At 42.9% G+C, this 16,752-nt stretch overlaps 1 protein-coding gene across 4 annotated transcripts; it reads left to right on the top strand.

The window, feature by feature from the left end:
* Nucleotides 1–205: 205 nt before the first annotated feature.
* Idnk (IDNK gluconokinase) lies at nucleotides 206–15,871 on the top strand. Of its 4 annotated transcripts, none has more exons than XM_046462425.2 (5): nucleotides 209–333; nucleotides 4,827–4,857; nucleotides 5,177–5,263; nucleotides 12,882–12,925; nucleotides 15,161–15,871. In XM_046462425.2, exons 1-5 carry the CDS (start codon nucleotides 284–286, stop codon nucleotides 15,510–15,512), a joined length of 564 nt encoding a protein of 187 aa, XP_046318381.1. In that variant the 5' UTR covers nucleotides 209–283; the 3' UTR covers nucleotides 15,513–15,871. The 4 variants fall into 4 exon arrangements, with proteins under 4 accessions (XP_046318385.1, XP_046318381.1, XP_046318383.1 ...); XM_046462427.2 differs by having other exon boundaries at nucleotides 220–333; nucleotides 4,665–4,857; XM_046462428.2 differs by lacking the exon at nucleotides 209–333 and adding an exon at nucleotides 396–737.
* Nucleotides 15,872–16,752: the final 881 nt, after the last annotated feature.

Here is a 16,752-nt window from a genome sequence, read left to right on the forward strand (position 1 = left end):
ATGGGTGGTTGCCGTTTCCACCGGTGGAGGAAGAGCAGGAGCGGCCGCTGCAGGAGGCGGTGGTCCAGCCGCTCCCTGCTGCCGGAGGCGCTTCACCGTTCGGCGGTGGGGCGCGGGGAGCGCGGGGAGCGCAGAGGGGCCCGCGGGACGCACCCAGGATGCGGCGAGCCCCACGCACTGAGAGGGAGGAGGAGGAGGCCGCGCGGCCGGGCGGGGGCGGGTCCACGCTCTGGCGCCGGCCGGCGGAGCCCGGAAGGCGACTGGAAGGAGCCCTGTTGGAGCCATGGCGGCGCCCGGCGCGCTGCTCGTGATGGGCGTAAGCGGCTCCGGAAAGTAGGTCCAGGAGGCCGGGTGCAGGGGCACCTGGTGGGGAGGCGGGCGCCGTGGTCGGCCGGGCGGGGACCCGAAGGCCCTGGGAGCCCGTGGCACCTGCTTGTCCACCTTCCAACCCGCCCGCCTAAGCCCCGGCCCGGGACCACGGGAGACCTTGGGTCTCTGCGTATAAAACCCAGGCTCTAGCCACGCCGGCCGGGGTCAGGAGCCCCTTGTAAAGAGGCCGCTTGGGCAGAGTGATTGACAGGTTACCAACGTGAGGGACGGCGGTTCCACTCCACATCTCAGGAGGCTCTGAATGCCCGGGGTTGGGACGTTTTGTCAGTCAGGGCCGGAGCCTGCAGAGCCCACGTCCCAGCCTCTTTCAGACGTTTGTCGAACTGGGCGGACTGCTGCCCCCTTGTGTGAGTTTGTGGACTTTTCTGATTTGGTTTTGTTCAGTGAACGTGAAGATCTGGTGTTTCCCCCTTTCTTTGATCAGTATTTATCAAGTTAAAATGAAAAGAGACCCTGTTAATATGGAGGGTGGCTCCTGGGAGTTTGGAGAGAACTCTGGAAAATATGCAGATTCTACCCAGCCAAGCTGCTGGCCCGTTTGGGGATTAGCTTTTGGCTTCCTGATAAAACCAAAATCTGTGTCTTTTATTAAAAAAAACAACCCCCCCCCAAAAAAAAAAAAAAATCCTACCTACTGCAATATCCAACGACAAGCAGCAAAGACAGAACTTAAGAAAATAGCTTTCTAAGGCCTAACAGTATCCTTCTAGAATTTTCTGAATCACAAACTACCTATTTGGTCAGAAGTGTGTTAAAGGCTTTTGTTCCAGGAAGTAAATTATAGCTTTCCAAAATTATCTTGATGTTTTGAACCTCAAAGACAGGAAATCTTATATTGAAATTGAAATAAAACATAGAGCCCAGGACCCTCAGTAATAAAGTACATGCCTGGCCTTTGAGCCCCAGCCTTTCCCTCCACCGCCCCCCCCCCAAAGTAAAACAATTTGAAAATCCCTAGCTGTCCTATGATTTGAAGAAACTAGAATGTATAAAATTATTGTCATACTGTGATGTAGTGAGATCTGAGTCCTAGGTCTTAGATCTCATGCTGCCTGACTTTATGAACTTGAGCAAAGTGTGAGCCTTGAGTCAGATGAGAGGTGTCTGAATCATGTTATTTACAGCTTATAATGTACTCAGTAACTATTTATTGAGCTCAGTCTTTATGTCAGTGTCACATAGTAGACAAGACAGATGAAATTCCTGTCCTCAAAAAGTTTAGATTCTAGTATGGCAAAGGATAAATTAAGGACACCTATACAGTGTGTGGGCTGGGGGTGTGGTTCAGTGGTAGAGCATTTGCTTAGCATATGTAAAACCACCGTGGGTTCAGTCCTGGTAAAACACACAAATCTCAGTGTAGGATATGGTGCATTGGATGGGCCTTTTAATTCAGTGGATATATCAAGGGATCATTGCATATCCAAGTCTGGAGTTAAGAAGAAAGGACTTTTGATGTAAAATGTGGGAATCACTGACACGTGGATGTATTTAAAGACATGAGATACTGAGATCACCATGATAGTATTGAAGTAGAAACTAGCAAAGGACTGAGCCCAGAACACTCTGATGGCTAAAGATCAGAGAGATGTGTCAGATGTTGCTGACTGAGTAATAAAATGACTGAGAATTGTTATTTTTTATCGTTAGGATGTAGCAGCAGTGAATTCTTTGATGATTTCTATGAATTCCTCTTAGGGCCCTGCAGGATTTTTAATTATACTTCATAACATTTGGAAAAATAATTGCCATGGCCTAATGGCTTAAGAGAACAATAGTCTCAAAACAGGAAGATTCCATTTAAAATGGTGTCAAGAAGTTTACCTAGTTAATGTTTTTACTGTGTCCACCCCCCACCACCACCAATGTATGAAATCTTTTTCATTTACTGATATGTGTCCCAAGCAGTGCCTAGCAGATAGTAAGTGCTCAGTAAATATTTGCTGACTTGAAGAATAAATGAATGAACTATTTTAATAGTAGTACTGTTAGTTTTTTATTTTTTCTTTGGTTCTGGGGATTGAACCCAGGACATTATACAAGCTAGGCAAGCACTCTACCAACTGAGTTACATCCCCAGCCCAGCTTTCTTTATATTTTGACAGTCTTAGTGAAGCCACCCTCATCTTTGGTGGATCAAGTGGTCCTTTCAAATATGTTTATTCTGCATCCCTTCCTTTTCCTGCTAGTCTGATGTCTTTTAAGTTCCTTATTCCTGATTTAGACCCACTGGGAGACATTTGGGCCATGACATTTTGTTTGTAATGCTTAGATCTGACCAGTCTCCACCAAAGCGGGCACTCACTTTGTCTGATTTCTACTAGGTCCCTGGTGTGTGTCCAAGAGTCCCCATTTTCTGGTTGAGGAGGTTTGGATGGAGCAGCAGACAGTGGCTTTTCTTTTCCCTTCTATCTTCTTCCTGCCAATCTATACCTGAATCTGCATGGCTTTCCTTTTAGAATATGAGTGACAGCTGACATGTTCATTCATGGTTAATCTAAGTTGGTCTTAAATGTGATTTCTGTTGTGTACAGCTCTGGCTTCATTAGGCATGGAGTTCACCTGGGTTGGTGATTCACCACCTGTCTGCAGCATTCCACCTCTGTGGAATTCAGTAGAGCAAACATAATGGGAAAGGGGTTGTTTCTCCTTCAGTCCTTTGTTTACATCAAGGAGCCAGTCTTGGTTTGATACCAATGTACCTTTGACACTCTGTGATACTTCTTTAACAAAAGAATGACAAGAGGGCTGGGCATGTGGCTCAAGCGGTAGCACGCTCACCTGGCATGCGTGGGGCGCTGGGTTCGATCCTCAGCACCACATAAAAATAAAATAAAGAGGTTGTGTCCACCAAAAACTAAAAAATATATATTAAAAAATTCTCTTTCTCTCTCTTTCTCTTTAAAAAAAAAAAAGAATGACAAGACCCTTGTTAGGCAGAAGTGTCCAACTAGAACTTAGTCACATTGTTTTGTTTTGGTTGTATACATCTTTTTTATTACCTTCTATTTAAAGTGAGCAATGCCTATAAAAGGGAAGGAAAAGGTGTTTCTTTAAAGACTTAATTTTTAAAAGTGAAGTAATTAAATAAAAATAATCAAGTAAGTAATTGTAGGGGTTGGCAAAACTTGAGAGATCGCAGAATAAAATGGTGTAAGAATACAGTAAAAAGAGTCTTTGGGCAACACTTCAGAAACTGAGAGCCAGAAATGACTGGATGCATCACTGTCTGCCAGGCTCCATCCCTCCCCATGGCGCTAGACTGTGAGCCTCAAGAGGGCTGAGACCATGTCTCAGAGATCTCACCATTGGATTGTGGAAACTAGTAGGTGCTCAATATTCACTGATTAAAATACAGGTGAAAGGATAATTATGTACCTCAGGTCCCTTGAGAACACTGAGGATTAGAGGAACAGGCAACTTTCCCAGGATCTCAGACATTTTGTGGCTGAATTGTGGTTATGGACCACACCTCCTTTTTTGAGTTCCTCTGCATTCCCAGCCCTGAGCCCTTTTCTCTAGCTCCCACTGCTTTTTAGGGTACAACAGTTGTTATCAGATGTTGTGCACAGAGAGCATTTAACTCCATTTTTTTTGAAGTTGTAGATGGACATGATACCTTTATTTTATTTATTTTTGTGTGGTGCTGGGGATCAAACCCAGTGCCTCACACTTGCTAGGCATATGATCTACTACTGAGCTACAACCTCAGCCCTTAACTCCCAATCTTCACAAGTGGTGGTTGTTCTTGAGTCATTGACCCATGACCTCTATTTTAAGAGTGTCTTTTTTTGAGGGAAGGGGGTTGGGTAAACAGTGATTGAACTCGGGGGCTCAACTACTGAGCCACATCACCAGCCCTATTTTGTATTTTATTTAGAGACAGGGTCTCACTGAGTTGCTTAGCATCTCACTTTTGCTGAGGCTGGCTTTGAACCCACCGTCTTCCTGCCTCAGCCTCCTGCACCACTAAGATTACAGGTGTGTGCCACCATGCCTGGCCCTTAAGATTGTCTCTTTTAAGCCCCAGTGCTTCTGTATGCCCACTGAACTTTGCATGGATGCAGTTAGAGCTTAAATCCCTCATCAGACTCCTCCCTCCAATTTCCTCAGCAGAATTTTTATCATTTTATTAATTCAGTATTTTCTTTTACAATACAGACCAGAGCACTGATTATTGAAGGGGGGAAAAAAAACTTCAGAGGTTTAATGAAATCTGATATATTGCCTTTTGAAAAACAAACAATAGCAACTGGTTAACTATTTCTTCAAAGGCATTCCTAGAAAACAGGAAGGACATCACTTTAGCATCACACAGGGATTGGCACTTTAGCACGGCTGCCCAGACACCTGTTTCCGAGGCATCCTTGTGAGGAAGGAAGTGCTGCATACTTTGAGGGAGGGCAGTAACTGGAACATCTGTGTCCTCTCCACAGATCAACAGTGGGCGCCCTGCTGGCATCCGAGGTAACCTGTTCTAACAACTGTGTGTCCCATTATGTTCTTGTCCCTTTGCTTTCCCCCCTTTCTTCTGGCCTATGGTGATTTTGAACCAGACACCTCTGCATGGCTTAGGAACCATTGTAGCAAGACAGTTTTTCTCCTTGGTAATTATGAATAGTGGTGAATGAACGGGGGGGGGGGGGGGGGCTTTTCCCTGGTGTGTCTATGGGGGATGTCCTGGCACCTACAATGGGGAGGAAGGTAACAGTGTTGTTTCCACACTGCCCGTTAGTAACATAGCCCTACTGCCTGCCACATACTCTCTTTTCCTTTGTTCTTTAAGCTGGGATGGAAATTCTATGATGCAGATGACTATCATCCAAAGGAAAATCGAATGAAGATGGAGAAAGGGATACCATTGAATGACCAGGTAACTTTGGCTCTCTGTGTCCAACACGCATACTCCACCTGGTGTTGAGATCTCTATCGTGCTTGGTGTAGTGGAGTTCCTCAGTCATGAGATAACCAGAGGATGGGCGCTCCAAAGAGCCAGCTGCATGGTGGGTCCTGCACCTGTTAGCTCTGGCCCTGACCCTCCCTGTAAGCTTAGCACTAGGAGCAGTGTCACCCTCTGCCCCGGCTTGGGAAGGGTCTGCCACAACACCTTGCTGCCAGGTATTAGTCTGCAGAATGTAGAGCCTCCCTGAGAAGGCAGAGGTCCCCTGTGTCACAAACAAGGGGAAGTTCCTCATTTTCTCCCAGGCCCGATCAGCCAACCACCATCACTAGACTCTGACAACCACCCCAAGGCCAGAGTGATCTTGAAAATTCAGCTGTAGCCATGTCATCCCTGCCTGAGATCCTTTAACGGCTTCCTACTGCTCTCAAAGTCCAGGTCAAACACCTAAATTCCTAAACATGTGCAGGCTGGCCTCCATGCCCACCCGCCTCCAACTTATTTTAGATGCTGTGAGCCATCCTCTCAGTCCCTCCTGCTACGATGCCCCTCCCTGAAGGACCTGTGTATCCACTTCTGCCAGGAATGCACTTCCTTTCCTCTTCCCAGAGTGAACCTGCTCATCCTTCAGATCTCAGCTCCCATACCACTGCCTCTGCAAAGCCCTCCCTGACCAACCTCTGAAGCCTCCATGACGAACTCTCAGAACACCATATACCTGTTGTCCTTGTCCCAGTCGCACCTCAGCAAATATTAGTGTGAGAATGTGATTAATCATCTCTACAACTAGACTTTACCCCCAAAAGGGCAGGGACTGTGGATTTATCTGTTAACCATTGTAACCCTAGCCCTGACACAGAGTAAATGTCAGAAAATATTTATGGCATGTTTTGGAGTGCATGAATGTGTGAATGAATGGCACAGTCCTTTATGCACAGTCATGAGGTTACATCCCAAAGAGTCTTTCTCAAACTGGAATTACAAACTCTTGAATTCACCAGCTGAAGGAACAGTAATTCAAGAGAGAGTGAGAGGGCCAGGTCAAGAGCTGGGTCCATCCACACAGCAGCAAGGCACATCTTACTCCCTGGGCTAAATGTGTCCAAAGGGCAGGAACAAATGGAACTGGCCAAAGACCAACGCTTGTTTTACTTTTCATTGGCCTCAGCTCACCCTCCAATTTCATCATCTCCCTTTGCTCTGCCTTGAAAGGTGAGAGTCACAACCATTATTCAGCTGTTCTAGAGAACTCTTTGGCACTTCTCCCTGTTTTAGGAAGTGTCACTTGAGTTTGCAATGGTTCAAGCCTTGAGCCAGCAAAATGACGTTTGCAACATCTGATTTTAGAAGATATGGGACATGGGGCAAGGAAACTATGAAAGAGACACAGGGTAATAATTTAAATAATATTGATATCATACTAGAAATAATAAACAATATAGACAACCTGGACCCAACACCACGCTCTGTGACTTTCAGAAAATGGATCAGCATCTTGGTGCCTTATTTTCTTCCTGTAGATTTAGAATGGTAACAGGACCTATATCAGTGGGTTCTAGGAAGAATTAAATGAAATAATAAGAAAAATATGTGCAGAATAGTGCCCAAAGCATCCAATAAATATCACTTTTTTATTACTATTTCTAGTGTTACACACAGATCCACACACATAAAGTAAATCATTATTTCAGAGTGTAATTGTGCTGGTATTATTTTGTGTTTCTCTTTGGTGAGTGACATAAAAGGTAACAAAGCAAAGCAACCCAATGGATGGGTTTTTTAAAAATATTTATTTTTTAATTATAGGTGGACACAATACCTTTTATTTTATTTTTATGTGGTGCTGAGGATCGAACCCAATGCCTCATGCATGCTAGGTGAGCACTCTGCCTCTGAGCTACAATGGATGGGTTTTTTGTTGTTGTTGTGTTTTTGTTTTTGTTTTTGTAACAGGGATTAAACCCAGAGGCACTCAACCACTGAGCCACATCCTCAGTCTTGTTTATTTATTTATTTAGATACAGGGTCTCACTAAATTGCTTAGAGCCTTGCTAAGTTTCTGAGGTTGGCTTTGCACTTGTGATCCTCCTGCCTCAGCCTCCTGAGCCTATGAGATTACAGGCGTGCACCACCACTCCTGGCCTAAACAGATGGGTTTTAAAAATCATTGAACAGGCATCACTGTTGTTTACCAATGATGCTTGTTCAGTAGGCTCTCTGAATGGGGTAGGTAGAATCCAGAAAAGGAATTTGTATACAGGAGAAAAGCTGTCCCTGCCCTTTTCTTCCAGTGGCCACTGGAAGAAACACAGGTTACAGTGGTGCCCCCTTACCCATGGGGAGTACATTCCAAGACCTCAGTAGATGCCTGAAACCATGGGTAGTACCACACTCTGTGTGATGATGTTTTCCTGTGCATATCTAAGTTAAAGTTTAGTTTATAAATTGGGCAAGATAGGAGATTAACAGTAACTAATAACAAAATAGAACAGTTATAACAATATGCTATAATAAAAGTTATTTAAAACTTGTGAATTTTTGTTTATGAGTTACATTTAAAATTTTTAGACCATGGTAAACTGGGTAACTGAACACTTATAAAGTGAAGCCATGGATAAGGAGGAGCTCTGCACTTTCTGAATGTATCCAAGAGCAACTGCAAGTCAGCCATCCTTAGAGAGAAGCACACCAACCTCAGATACAAGGAGGAAGAACAGCGGGTGTTTTTCATACTTGACAAGAGCTGAGGGAGTCTAGGAGTGAAAGTGTGGGTCACAGCTGTGCTGGCCCTGTGCCCTCTGGTTGCCCTGGTAACTAGTCCTGTGATGCTGTGCTGAGGAGCTGTACCATGTGGATCAAACTACAGTGTCAGAAGCTGAGGCACAGGTTTGACTTGATGAATTCTAGGGGAATTTGGGGATGTTTTATGCTCAGAGAGCTCAGGGCTAAGATCTAAGTTGAACTATCAAGGGCTCCTTGAGGCCATTTAATTGTTAAGTAATTAAAATGAAATAAAATGTAAAATCCAGTTCTGGGTTGAACTGGTCACATTTTATGACCTCAAGAGCCACATGTGGCTACCCTATTGAACAATACAGATCTAGAACATTTTCATCATTGCACAAAGCTCCATGGACAGTGACAGCCTGGAAGGATATTCCCCCCAGGCTGGGAAAACTGATTAGAATGATGATGATGGTATCAATAAAGAATTTCAAAGCTCTCAATCAGCGCATCTCCTCCATGCGTCACCGTGCTGTCCCACGGTGATACCCAAGTAGACTTTAAGGTCTGTTTGAAAAAGAGAGCTTTTACAGTGGCTCAGGAGGCTGAGGCAGGAGGATCACATGTTTAAAGCCAGATGCAGCAACTTAGTGAGGCCTTAAGGAACTCAACGGGACCCTGCCTCAAAATGAAATATAAAAAAGGGCTAGGGATGTGGCTCAGTGGTTAAGGTTCAATCCCTGGTACCAAAAAAAAAAAGGAAAAGAGAGCTTTTAAAAATAATAATTCTCCTTACTGTAAATGTAATATTTGTCCCAGTATTAAAAGAAATCTGCAAAGTACCAATTTTTTTTCCACAGATATATCACCCTTGGTTTCCTCAAAAATATTTACTAATTGAATTTTGTAGTTTTCCCTTTGTGTGTGTGTGGGGGGGGGTGTTCTTTATACATGCATCCTTTCCTTTGTGTACTTAATTTCTGTACCAGGTAAAAACCAACCCTTCTCCCCTCCTCCCCTCATACGCTTTCCACCCTTCCTTCCCCTTTCCCCCAACAGAGCTGATACCCTCTACCATCTCTTCCTCTTCTCCAAAGACCCATCACTTCCAGAAGGCACTTTCTCTATTTGTGTCCATCAGAGCACTGAAACTATAGACCAAGGAAACCTGTGGCCTCCTGATGTTCTGACTTAACTCTTGGAAGAAGGTTTACTGTGCTCCCTCTGAGCCCTGGGCTGGGGGTAGGGGTGCCCCGTACCTTTCCCATCATTGCATGTGGGGACTATGGAGAGTGACATGACCTTGAACATCAGAACCAGCAGACAGGAATGCAAACCTGAGTTGTTTCCTCCTCTCTTTCCTCTAAGACATTTTTTGTGGGTTTGACACTTGTTATTTATTATGCTGTCCAAGGTATCTGTTCAGAGGGTAGGTACATTGCTCTGGGTATTTGCTTCTCCTTCTGGTCCCAGTTTCTTCATCTGTAAATAGATCTTTCCCTTTATTCACAGACATCAGGAACATAAATGTGGAGCTCACACATCCAAGTTCTTCCTCCTGCCCCTATAATAAGGTCTGAATTCCTTAGCAGGTCACTTAGATCTTGGCTAGTGAATCAGCATCTCCTGACATTCCTACACTCAGCTCTCCAGACTCTGCTCCCAGAGCTAAGTAGCTGCTTTTCTTTTCTCCAGTTCTCAGGATACATCTTTATGCTCCTAGTCTCAGATCACCCCTCCCCTCTGCTTGTCAGGTCCTTCTCCAGTTGAAATCTTCCTTATCCTTCAAGATTTGTTCTTCTGGAGGCCTTATCAAAATCCACCACTCTCCATACTGTGTAGCTGTGGCCCTTAGCATCTCTTTCACACCCTCATCACTGCCCTTGCCCTACAGCTCATCTGTTCATCTGTCTCTTCCATCAAGCTGTGATTCCTATGAGAACAGGAACCATGTCACTCATGTTTGTATCCCCAATGCTCAATTTGGTGCTTTGCTCATTATTAATAGTCAGCATTTGTGAAATTAAATTCCAGTGTCTATAAATTCACAAATTAAAACTCTTGAAGATTCAAAGTTAATTTCAACCCTTAAATCATGTTTAAAGTGAAATTGTATTTGTTTTCTTATTTAAATCCCAAAGCAGCTCACTAAATTATATGATACCCATTTTTCAGGTGAAAAAAAGAGAGGCACCGAGAAGTTTAATAACTGGAGCAAAGCCACCCAGCGAAGGGAGTCTCTCTAACCTTAAAGGTCATACTTTTCCTGTTAGGTTAATGACCTTTGATAATTCACAAAATATGTGATTCTCAAGAAGTGAATCTGGGTTGGTTAAATGGAAAGAAAAAGGTTAAGAGTGGTGGGGGATGGGGAGCAGGAAAGAGGTTGAATCCTCATCCTCATGCATGAGGCTTCAAGGCCCTATCTCCCTACTTTGTTACAGCTTTCTGTTAAAGGAGCTGCTTTAGAAAATATGTATGTTTAAAAAAAAAACAGCTTATAAAAATAATGTTATCTTTTTCATCTCCACTAGTCCATAAATGTGGTAGGAAAACTTTGCTAATCACAAGGGGAATGCAAGAAAGACAGGAATTTAGAACTGTGGAGTCGAATGGTGCCTTAGAAGTTAACTCAAGGGCTGGAATGTACCTCAGAAATGTGGCACTTGCTTAGCAACACAGCCCTGGACTAGATCCCTAGCACCAAAAACAAAACAAAGTAACTCAAATTCAGAGTGATCATGTCTAGAGTATGGACCCAGAACAGTGTCTAGGGCCCATTAAACACATAATCCCCACTTGTAAATAAATGAAGGAAGATGGAAATCCAAATTGGTGCTTCAACTGGCAGCCTCTGCCCAGGAGCAATTTTTCATCACAAAATACTGCACATTTCAGTCAGCCCAGCTCATTCTCCCTGTTTCCTAAAATCTTTGACACCTTCCCTCCTGCTTCCCACCAAGCCCAAGAAAATTCTGTTTTGCAACTATAGTTTTAAATTGCATTTCTGGGCTACATTTATGTAGCCCTTCCAACTTTTTTTCCTAGCAGATTCTCTAGAACATCTAGCTTCTGAGAATGATGTCCTGTAGAATCTTGATAATAAAAAACATTAAATATATATGCTCTTCTCCAAGAGTCTCCAAGAATCTCTCCATATTTCTAATTTCATTAACAGAGTTCTTGTGGTCTGCAAATTGGGAGCTGGTAGTCCTCATCATCTTGTTATTGCATCTACAAATGACCACACTTGTTCACTAAAGGCACTTAGACAAGTGTTGGCATAAACTGATGTTTCATTTGTTGAATCCATTTAAGCTACAATGTGTATACATAGGAATAGCTATTGTAATTTAAATAATGTTTTTTATGAATTTTGTAGCTGTTGTCCCTTAGGATATAATTGGTATAAATGACAGAGCTGTTTTCCTTTGATTTCTACCTTGTATGAATTTTGTAGCTATTGCATTTGAACTCCCAAGATCACTGGGTGAAGTGTGTTCATGAAAGTAAAGTCTTAGAGGTCTATGATTAGCAAATCTTCCAGGATCCTCAACCCAACTTTAGCACACAATGCTTTGAAAAATTAATTTGTTTGATGAAGAAAAAACATTTATACTGCACAGTTTTCTAAGGAGGGTTTATGGTTTGCTGAGCACAAAGTGATGGCCTTGGTAGAATAAACTTTCAGTCACTGAACACTGAATTACTCTGAATAAGAAGTAGGAAAAGCCTGACCTCGGGGCAGAATCTGGGAGCCAAAGGTACTGGCTCAGAGCTGGGGAGCTGAAAAGGCTCCTCGTGGAAAAGATCAAGAGAAAATTAAAATGACCTAAGGCTTGACCAAAGTCTAAAGCAAAATGAGAAAATCTCAGGTGTTAGAATCAAAGTAGCAAGATTGAACTAAACTGGAATAACTCCTTCCCCAGGTTTTGAAGCTGCCCAAGGCCAGGAAGGCAGGGCTGTTATCTGGTGTCCCTGAAGAGATGGGGGAGGAGGCTATAAGCCTTATATAAAACACATAGCCCAGGTATCTTACTTTATGTTATCTTTACATACTTTGTTATCTTTACATAAAGTAAGATACCCTTAGTTTTTTTTGATGGCTGCCTTTGTAATTATTACAAATATTTGCCACCAGTAACAAAATATGGAAAAGAAAACATATTTGTACCCTCTGGACTCAAAAGCAGCAAAGAATCTGGTGACTCCTCTGGGCCAAGGTGGGAAAAGGCATCCTGGAGAAACCAGAGCCCCACCTAACTCCCAAATGCATACTGTAGTGGCATAGAAATACCCAGCTGAATAAATGATTTAAAAAAACTTTTTCATCTTTATTTTTCATTGGCACTATGGCCAATAATCAGGATGTACTCTGGGAAGGAGGAGAGAACCATGTCTAAAAGGATTTCTTTGTGAGACACTACAGTTTGCTGTGTAAACTTCCTCCATTTTCTCTTTAGCAAACATACAAATTTCTCACAATTTATTTATCTGAACAGAGTTTTGTTTTGGAAAGTTCAAAGATTGGCATAGGGTATGTGTGAATACCCCTTTGCATTTGAGATATGTAAGGAAAGCAGCAAGAGATGTGTCAGCATACCAGAACAAGGGAAAACATACACCATGGGGATTTTCAGGGGTAGATAATTAATGGTGCCTTAAGGCAATTTTTATTGTTATAAAAGAGTCACTGACACCCAAACCAAGAAAATGTTTCTGTGGTTAATGGCCCACTGACTTGGCCCCTCTCCCTGGTATATGACCTACTTCTCGAAACAACTGGGTCTTAACATCTGTGAATATGACATAGTTGTTTCTGTACAAACTATACCTGGAAGTCAATTTGTGTCTGTTTTAATTTCAGGACAGGATTCCATGGCTTTGCAATTTGCATGACATTTTACTAAGGTAAGAGACCATAGGGCTTTGGCATCAGCCAGAAAGTAAAAACTCGCATGAGAAAAGACAGTGGTCACAAGTCACAACCAGGTAATGATAAAGGATCCCAGAAATAGAGTCCACTCCTTTCAAGTAACGAACACGGATATCAACGAGCCATGGACAGCACATACGTTATTTGGGCTCTGGGGACAGATCTCCCACCAGCTCCACAATTTCTAGCTGGCAGTCTTGACAGCCATTCAGTTTCCACGCCTGTTTCTTAATCTGTAGAATGGGGATAAATATAGTTCCTACTCACAGATTATTGTGAGAAATAAAATGATGTATGGATTATGTTCTAAAATGACTAATATACAGTAAGTCCTTACAAAATTTTAACTGATGCCACCCTTCTTCTATGTGAATGTGTAATTACATACACTTCCAAGAGTAGGCTAAATCACACATTAAGTTATGTAATAATTCAAGGACTTGGAAGAGAGAAGAAGATGCTATAGCCTATCTTAGCCATTACTTTTTCTCCCTTTTAAGTTGTGACAATCAGGAAAGACTGGGGTCATTTGTAAGTCAACACATAATTGTCCACCAGGATTGGAGAGACCTGCATTATCCAGCTCTCTATCATGCCTCTAACAAGATCCTTCCACCTGGGGCCTGACCCCACTGGAAATTCTGGTTGGGACTGGTAAAGGATAAAAGGCAGGAAATGGGTTTGACTTTCTAAGATGAAGTCATATTTTATCAAATTAATACCATCTGGACCATATGAAGTTAGAGTATACTTATGATTAGAAATTCAACTTGCTCTTTTCACACCCTATTGACATGGCTGGGCTTAGGGTTTTACTGTAGAGAACTCCTGCCCATCTATTGATGTCAGAGTTTCTTTACTGTAATACTGACCAGTAATCAAAGCAGAAGTGACAATCCTCAGGAGGGCCTAGACCAGACCTCTAGATTGAGAATAAACAAGCTCACACCATGGCTGTGGGGCAGACCCTATGGCTGAGCCTGTAGGTTGGGTTCTCAGCACATTCCATCCAGTGGGTCCCAGTTCGACTTGGCCATAATATCAAAGGAAGGCCCCTTAACTTTCTATCAGATTTTTACCAGCATTTTTACAGATTTTTACACCAGCATTTACCCTCACCTCTTAACTCTAGTCACAGCCTAGCCCCAAGATGAATGCCAGCCACACACTGTAGCCCAGTGGAACCATGGTTCACTCTCTTGTGTGGTCTCTGGCCACACAGGTCTCCCCTTACTGGTGCTCAGTTATACTGCCTCTACTTCTGGCTCCAGTTTTCTCCTTGGTACATCCCTGGAAACTTCTCCCATCCTGTTCACCTTGCCCACTACAGGGACTGATGCTCTCTTCTGCCCTTTTCTCTAGCTCTGCACTGGCAACTACTCCCACACTTCACACCATGCTGCAGAATGTGGATGGGGAGAAGCCAGTTGTGGAGTGCAAATCACTAAATGTCCTGCAGAGGACCTGATCCAACCATTTGCATTGCACAGGTACATGCCAGCGGCTCATGTCCATACACTGAGGCTGAGCATGTCCTGCATCCATAGGAGCAGTCAGCAACACTGAGCTCTTCTGTATACCAGGCATATCAAGCAAAATTATTTTCCCTTAGGACAGCTCTATAGCAGTTAATGTGGGTAGTCCCAATTAACAGATGATGAACTGACCCCCCAGGAAGTAAATACTTTTGTCTGAGATTCTTCTGTTGACTAGTGGAAGATCTTTAACCCAAAGCCAGGTACGCTTGATTCTTAACTTGCATTTTCTGACATTTTTCACTGACAGAGAAGTAAAACTGGAGCCCTCCACCTAGAATTAAGACTGATTATTTTAGCTAGGCATGGTGGTACACACCTGTAATCCCAGAAGCTCAGGAAGAAGGAGGATCACAAGTTCAAAGTCAGCCTCAGCAACTTAACAAGACGCTGTCTCTAACATATTAAAAAGGGCTGGTGGGGGCCGGGGTTATGGCTCAGTAGTAGAGTGCTTGCCTACCATGCATGAGGCACTGGGTTTGATCCTCGGCACCACATAAAAATAATAAAAACAATTTTAAAAACAATCTAAAAAAAAGAAAAACGGCTGGGGATGTGGCTCAGTGGTTAAGCAACCCTAGGTTTAAAAAAAAAAAAAAAAAGACTGATTATTTTAAATGTCTTAATTATTTAGCCCCCTACCTCCCTCCTTTCTTTCCTTCCTTTCTTAAACAGAGATGTAACCTCAGGACAGCATGTGGTTCTAGCCTGTTCAGCCTTAAAGAAAACATACAGAGACATCTTAATTCGAGGAAAAAATGGTGCACCTCTGAAGTCTGGGAAGTCGAGAGAGGAAGAAAAGCCAGCTGAGGTGCAGCTCTTGGTGGTCCATCTGAGCGGGTCATTTGAGGTCATCTCTGGACGCTTACACCAAAGAAAAGAACATTTTATGCCGCCTGCATTATTACAGTCCCAGTTTGATACTCTGGAGCCCCCATCACCTCCAGAAAACTTCATCCAAATCAGTGTAGACAAAAGTCTTTCAGAGATCATTGCTGTAATTATGGAAACTCTGAAAATGAAATGACACACATCAGTGGTCCAGAACAGAATCAGTCATAGATGTGTCCTATTCCAGACCTTGTTCCAGTCTCCTCATCCATGCTGTATTCTAAATGCTTCTTAAGGTTGAACCAACCTTGGTGTGTCAAGATGTACGTGTTTGTAGGAATTTGTGATGTGCTTGGCGTCATGGGCTGTCACGTAGGGAGAAAAGGAAGGGAACTTTAAAAATCAAGCTTAAATTGAAGTTTAAATTCATCAGTGATGCCATCAAATGACCAGAGGAAATTCTGTAATTGATGATAGAAATCACTAGTTTGCTTAGAACATTTTCCACTAATGCCTATATTTTATAATAAATGAAACTTGATTCTATCCTTGAAATCCCCTGGTAATTGGTCTCTGGAACAGAAATGTGTGCAAAATCGGCCATCTAGTAGAAAGTAATCTCACTCCACACACTGCCTAATCTGTTCACTATCCTTGAGCTGCAGTTCTAGCAGCAGCTCCTACGTTGAGATCTCAAAAGCCAATATGGGTAGAACAAGCAAGCCTTGCCCAGCTCTTCAAACAACCTCTGCAAATATATCAGCAATACCATGTTTCTTGCCTTTTAGCTAAAATTGTCATTTAATATGATATTGTCAGTAATCAGCCCAAAGTGTGCAGCAGTATAGGAATATATAAGGTATGCGATTCCAGGTTTTAGTGTTTGGGAGCACAGCATTAAATGATTGCATGCATGTGATTCTCCCTTACATTTCTATTACTCCATCTCTCTGAGACATTGGGGATGCCCGTTTTGTGCAAGTGTCTTTTGTGCAAATGTCCCTCCCAGCCCAGGCTGATCCTGTGATCCAAAATGAAGCCCTGCTTGCCAGAACTTACTCTCGGATTCCCAGCCCTGGGTGCTCATGAGTCAGCTGTGGAACACTCAGATCAGGATCCTGGGCTCCCTCGTATATTCACCGTCCAACAAAGAGCCACAGGCTTCAGACTTCTATGAGCTCATGGTCTCCCCACAATTTCATCACTTTACGTTGTTCTTGTATTTATTGTTATTTTGCTTGTATTTAAGGAAATTGACTATTTTTCATTCAAAGTAATGACTTTAAGTTTCTTTTAAAATGAAAAACATCCATATCTGCATCCCTTCATATGTGCAAGGGTTTCATTTCAAGACCAACTGGCCATACTCAAATCTTATATAATATGACCTAGTATTTGCTTAGAACCTCTAGGCATCTTCTTGCAATATTTCAATC

This window comes from Marmota monax, unplaced genomic scaffold, assembly GCF_021218885.2.
Source record: "Marmota monax isolate L192 unplaced genomic scaffold, Marmota_monax_Labrador192_F-V1.1 WCK01_AAM20220418_F8-fsc00336, whole genome shotgun sequence".
In the NCBI taxonomy this organism is placed as follows: domain Eukaryota; kingdom Metazoa; phylum Chordata; class Mammalia; order Rodentia; family Sciuridae; genus Marmota; species Marmota monax.

Coding starts and splice junctions, on each gene's coding strand:
- Idnk (XM_046462425.2), top strand. CDS start 284: ATGGCGGCGCCCGGCGCGCTGCTCGTGATGGGCGTAAGCGGCTCCGGA. Junction 5,264..12,881: donor GGATACCATTGAATGACCAG/GTAACTTTGGCT, acceptor TTTTAATTTCAG/GACAGGATTCCATGGCTTTG. Junction 12,926..15,160: donor TTGCATGACATTTTACTAAG/GTAAGAGACCAT, acceptor TTTCTTAAACAG/AGATGTAACCTCAGGACAGC.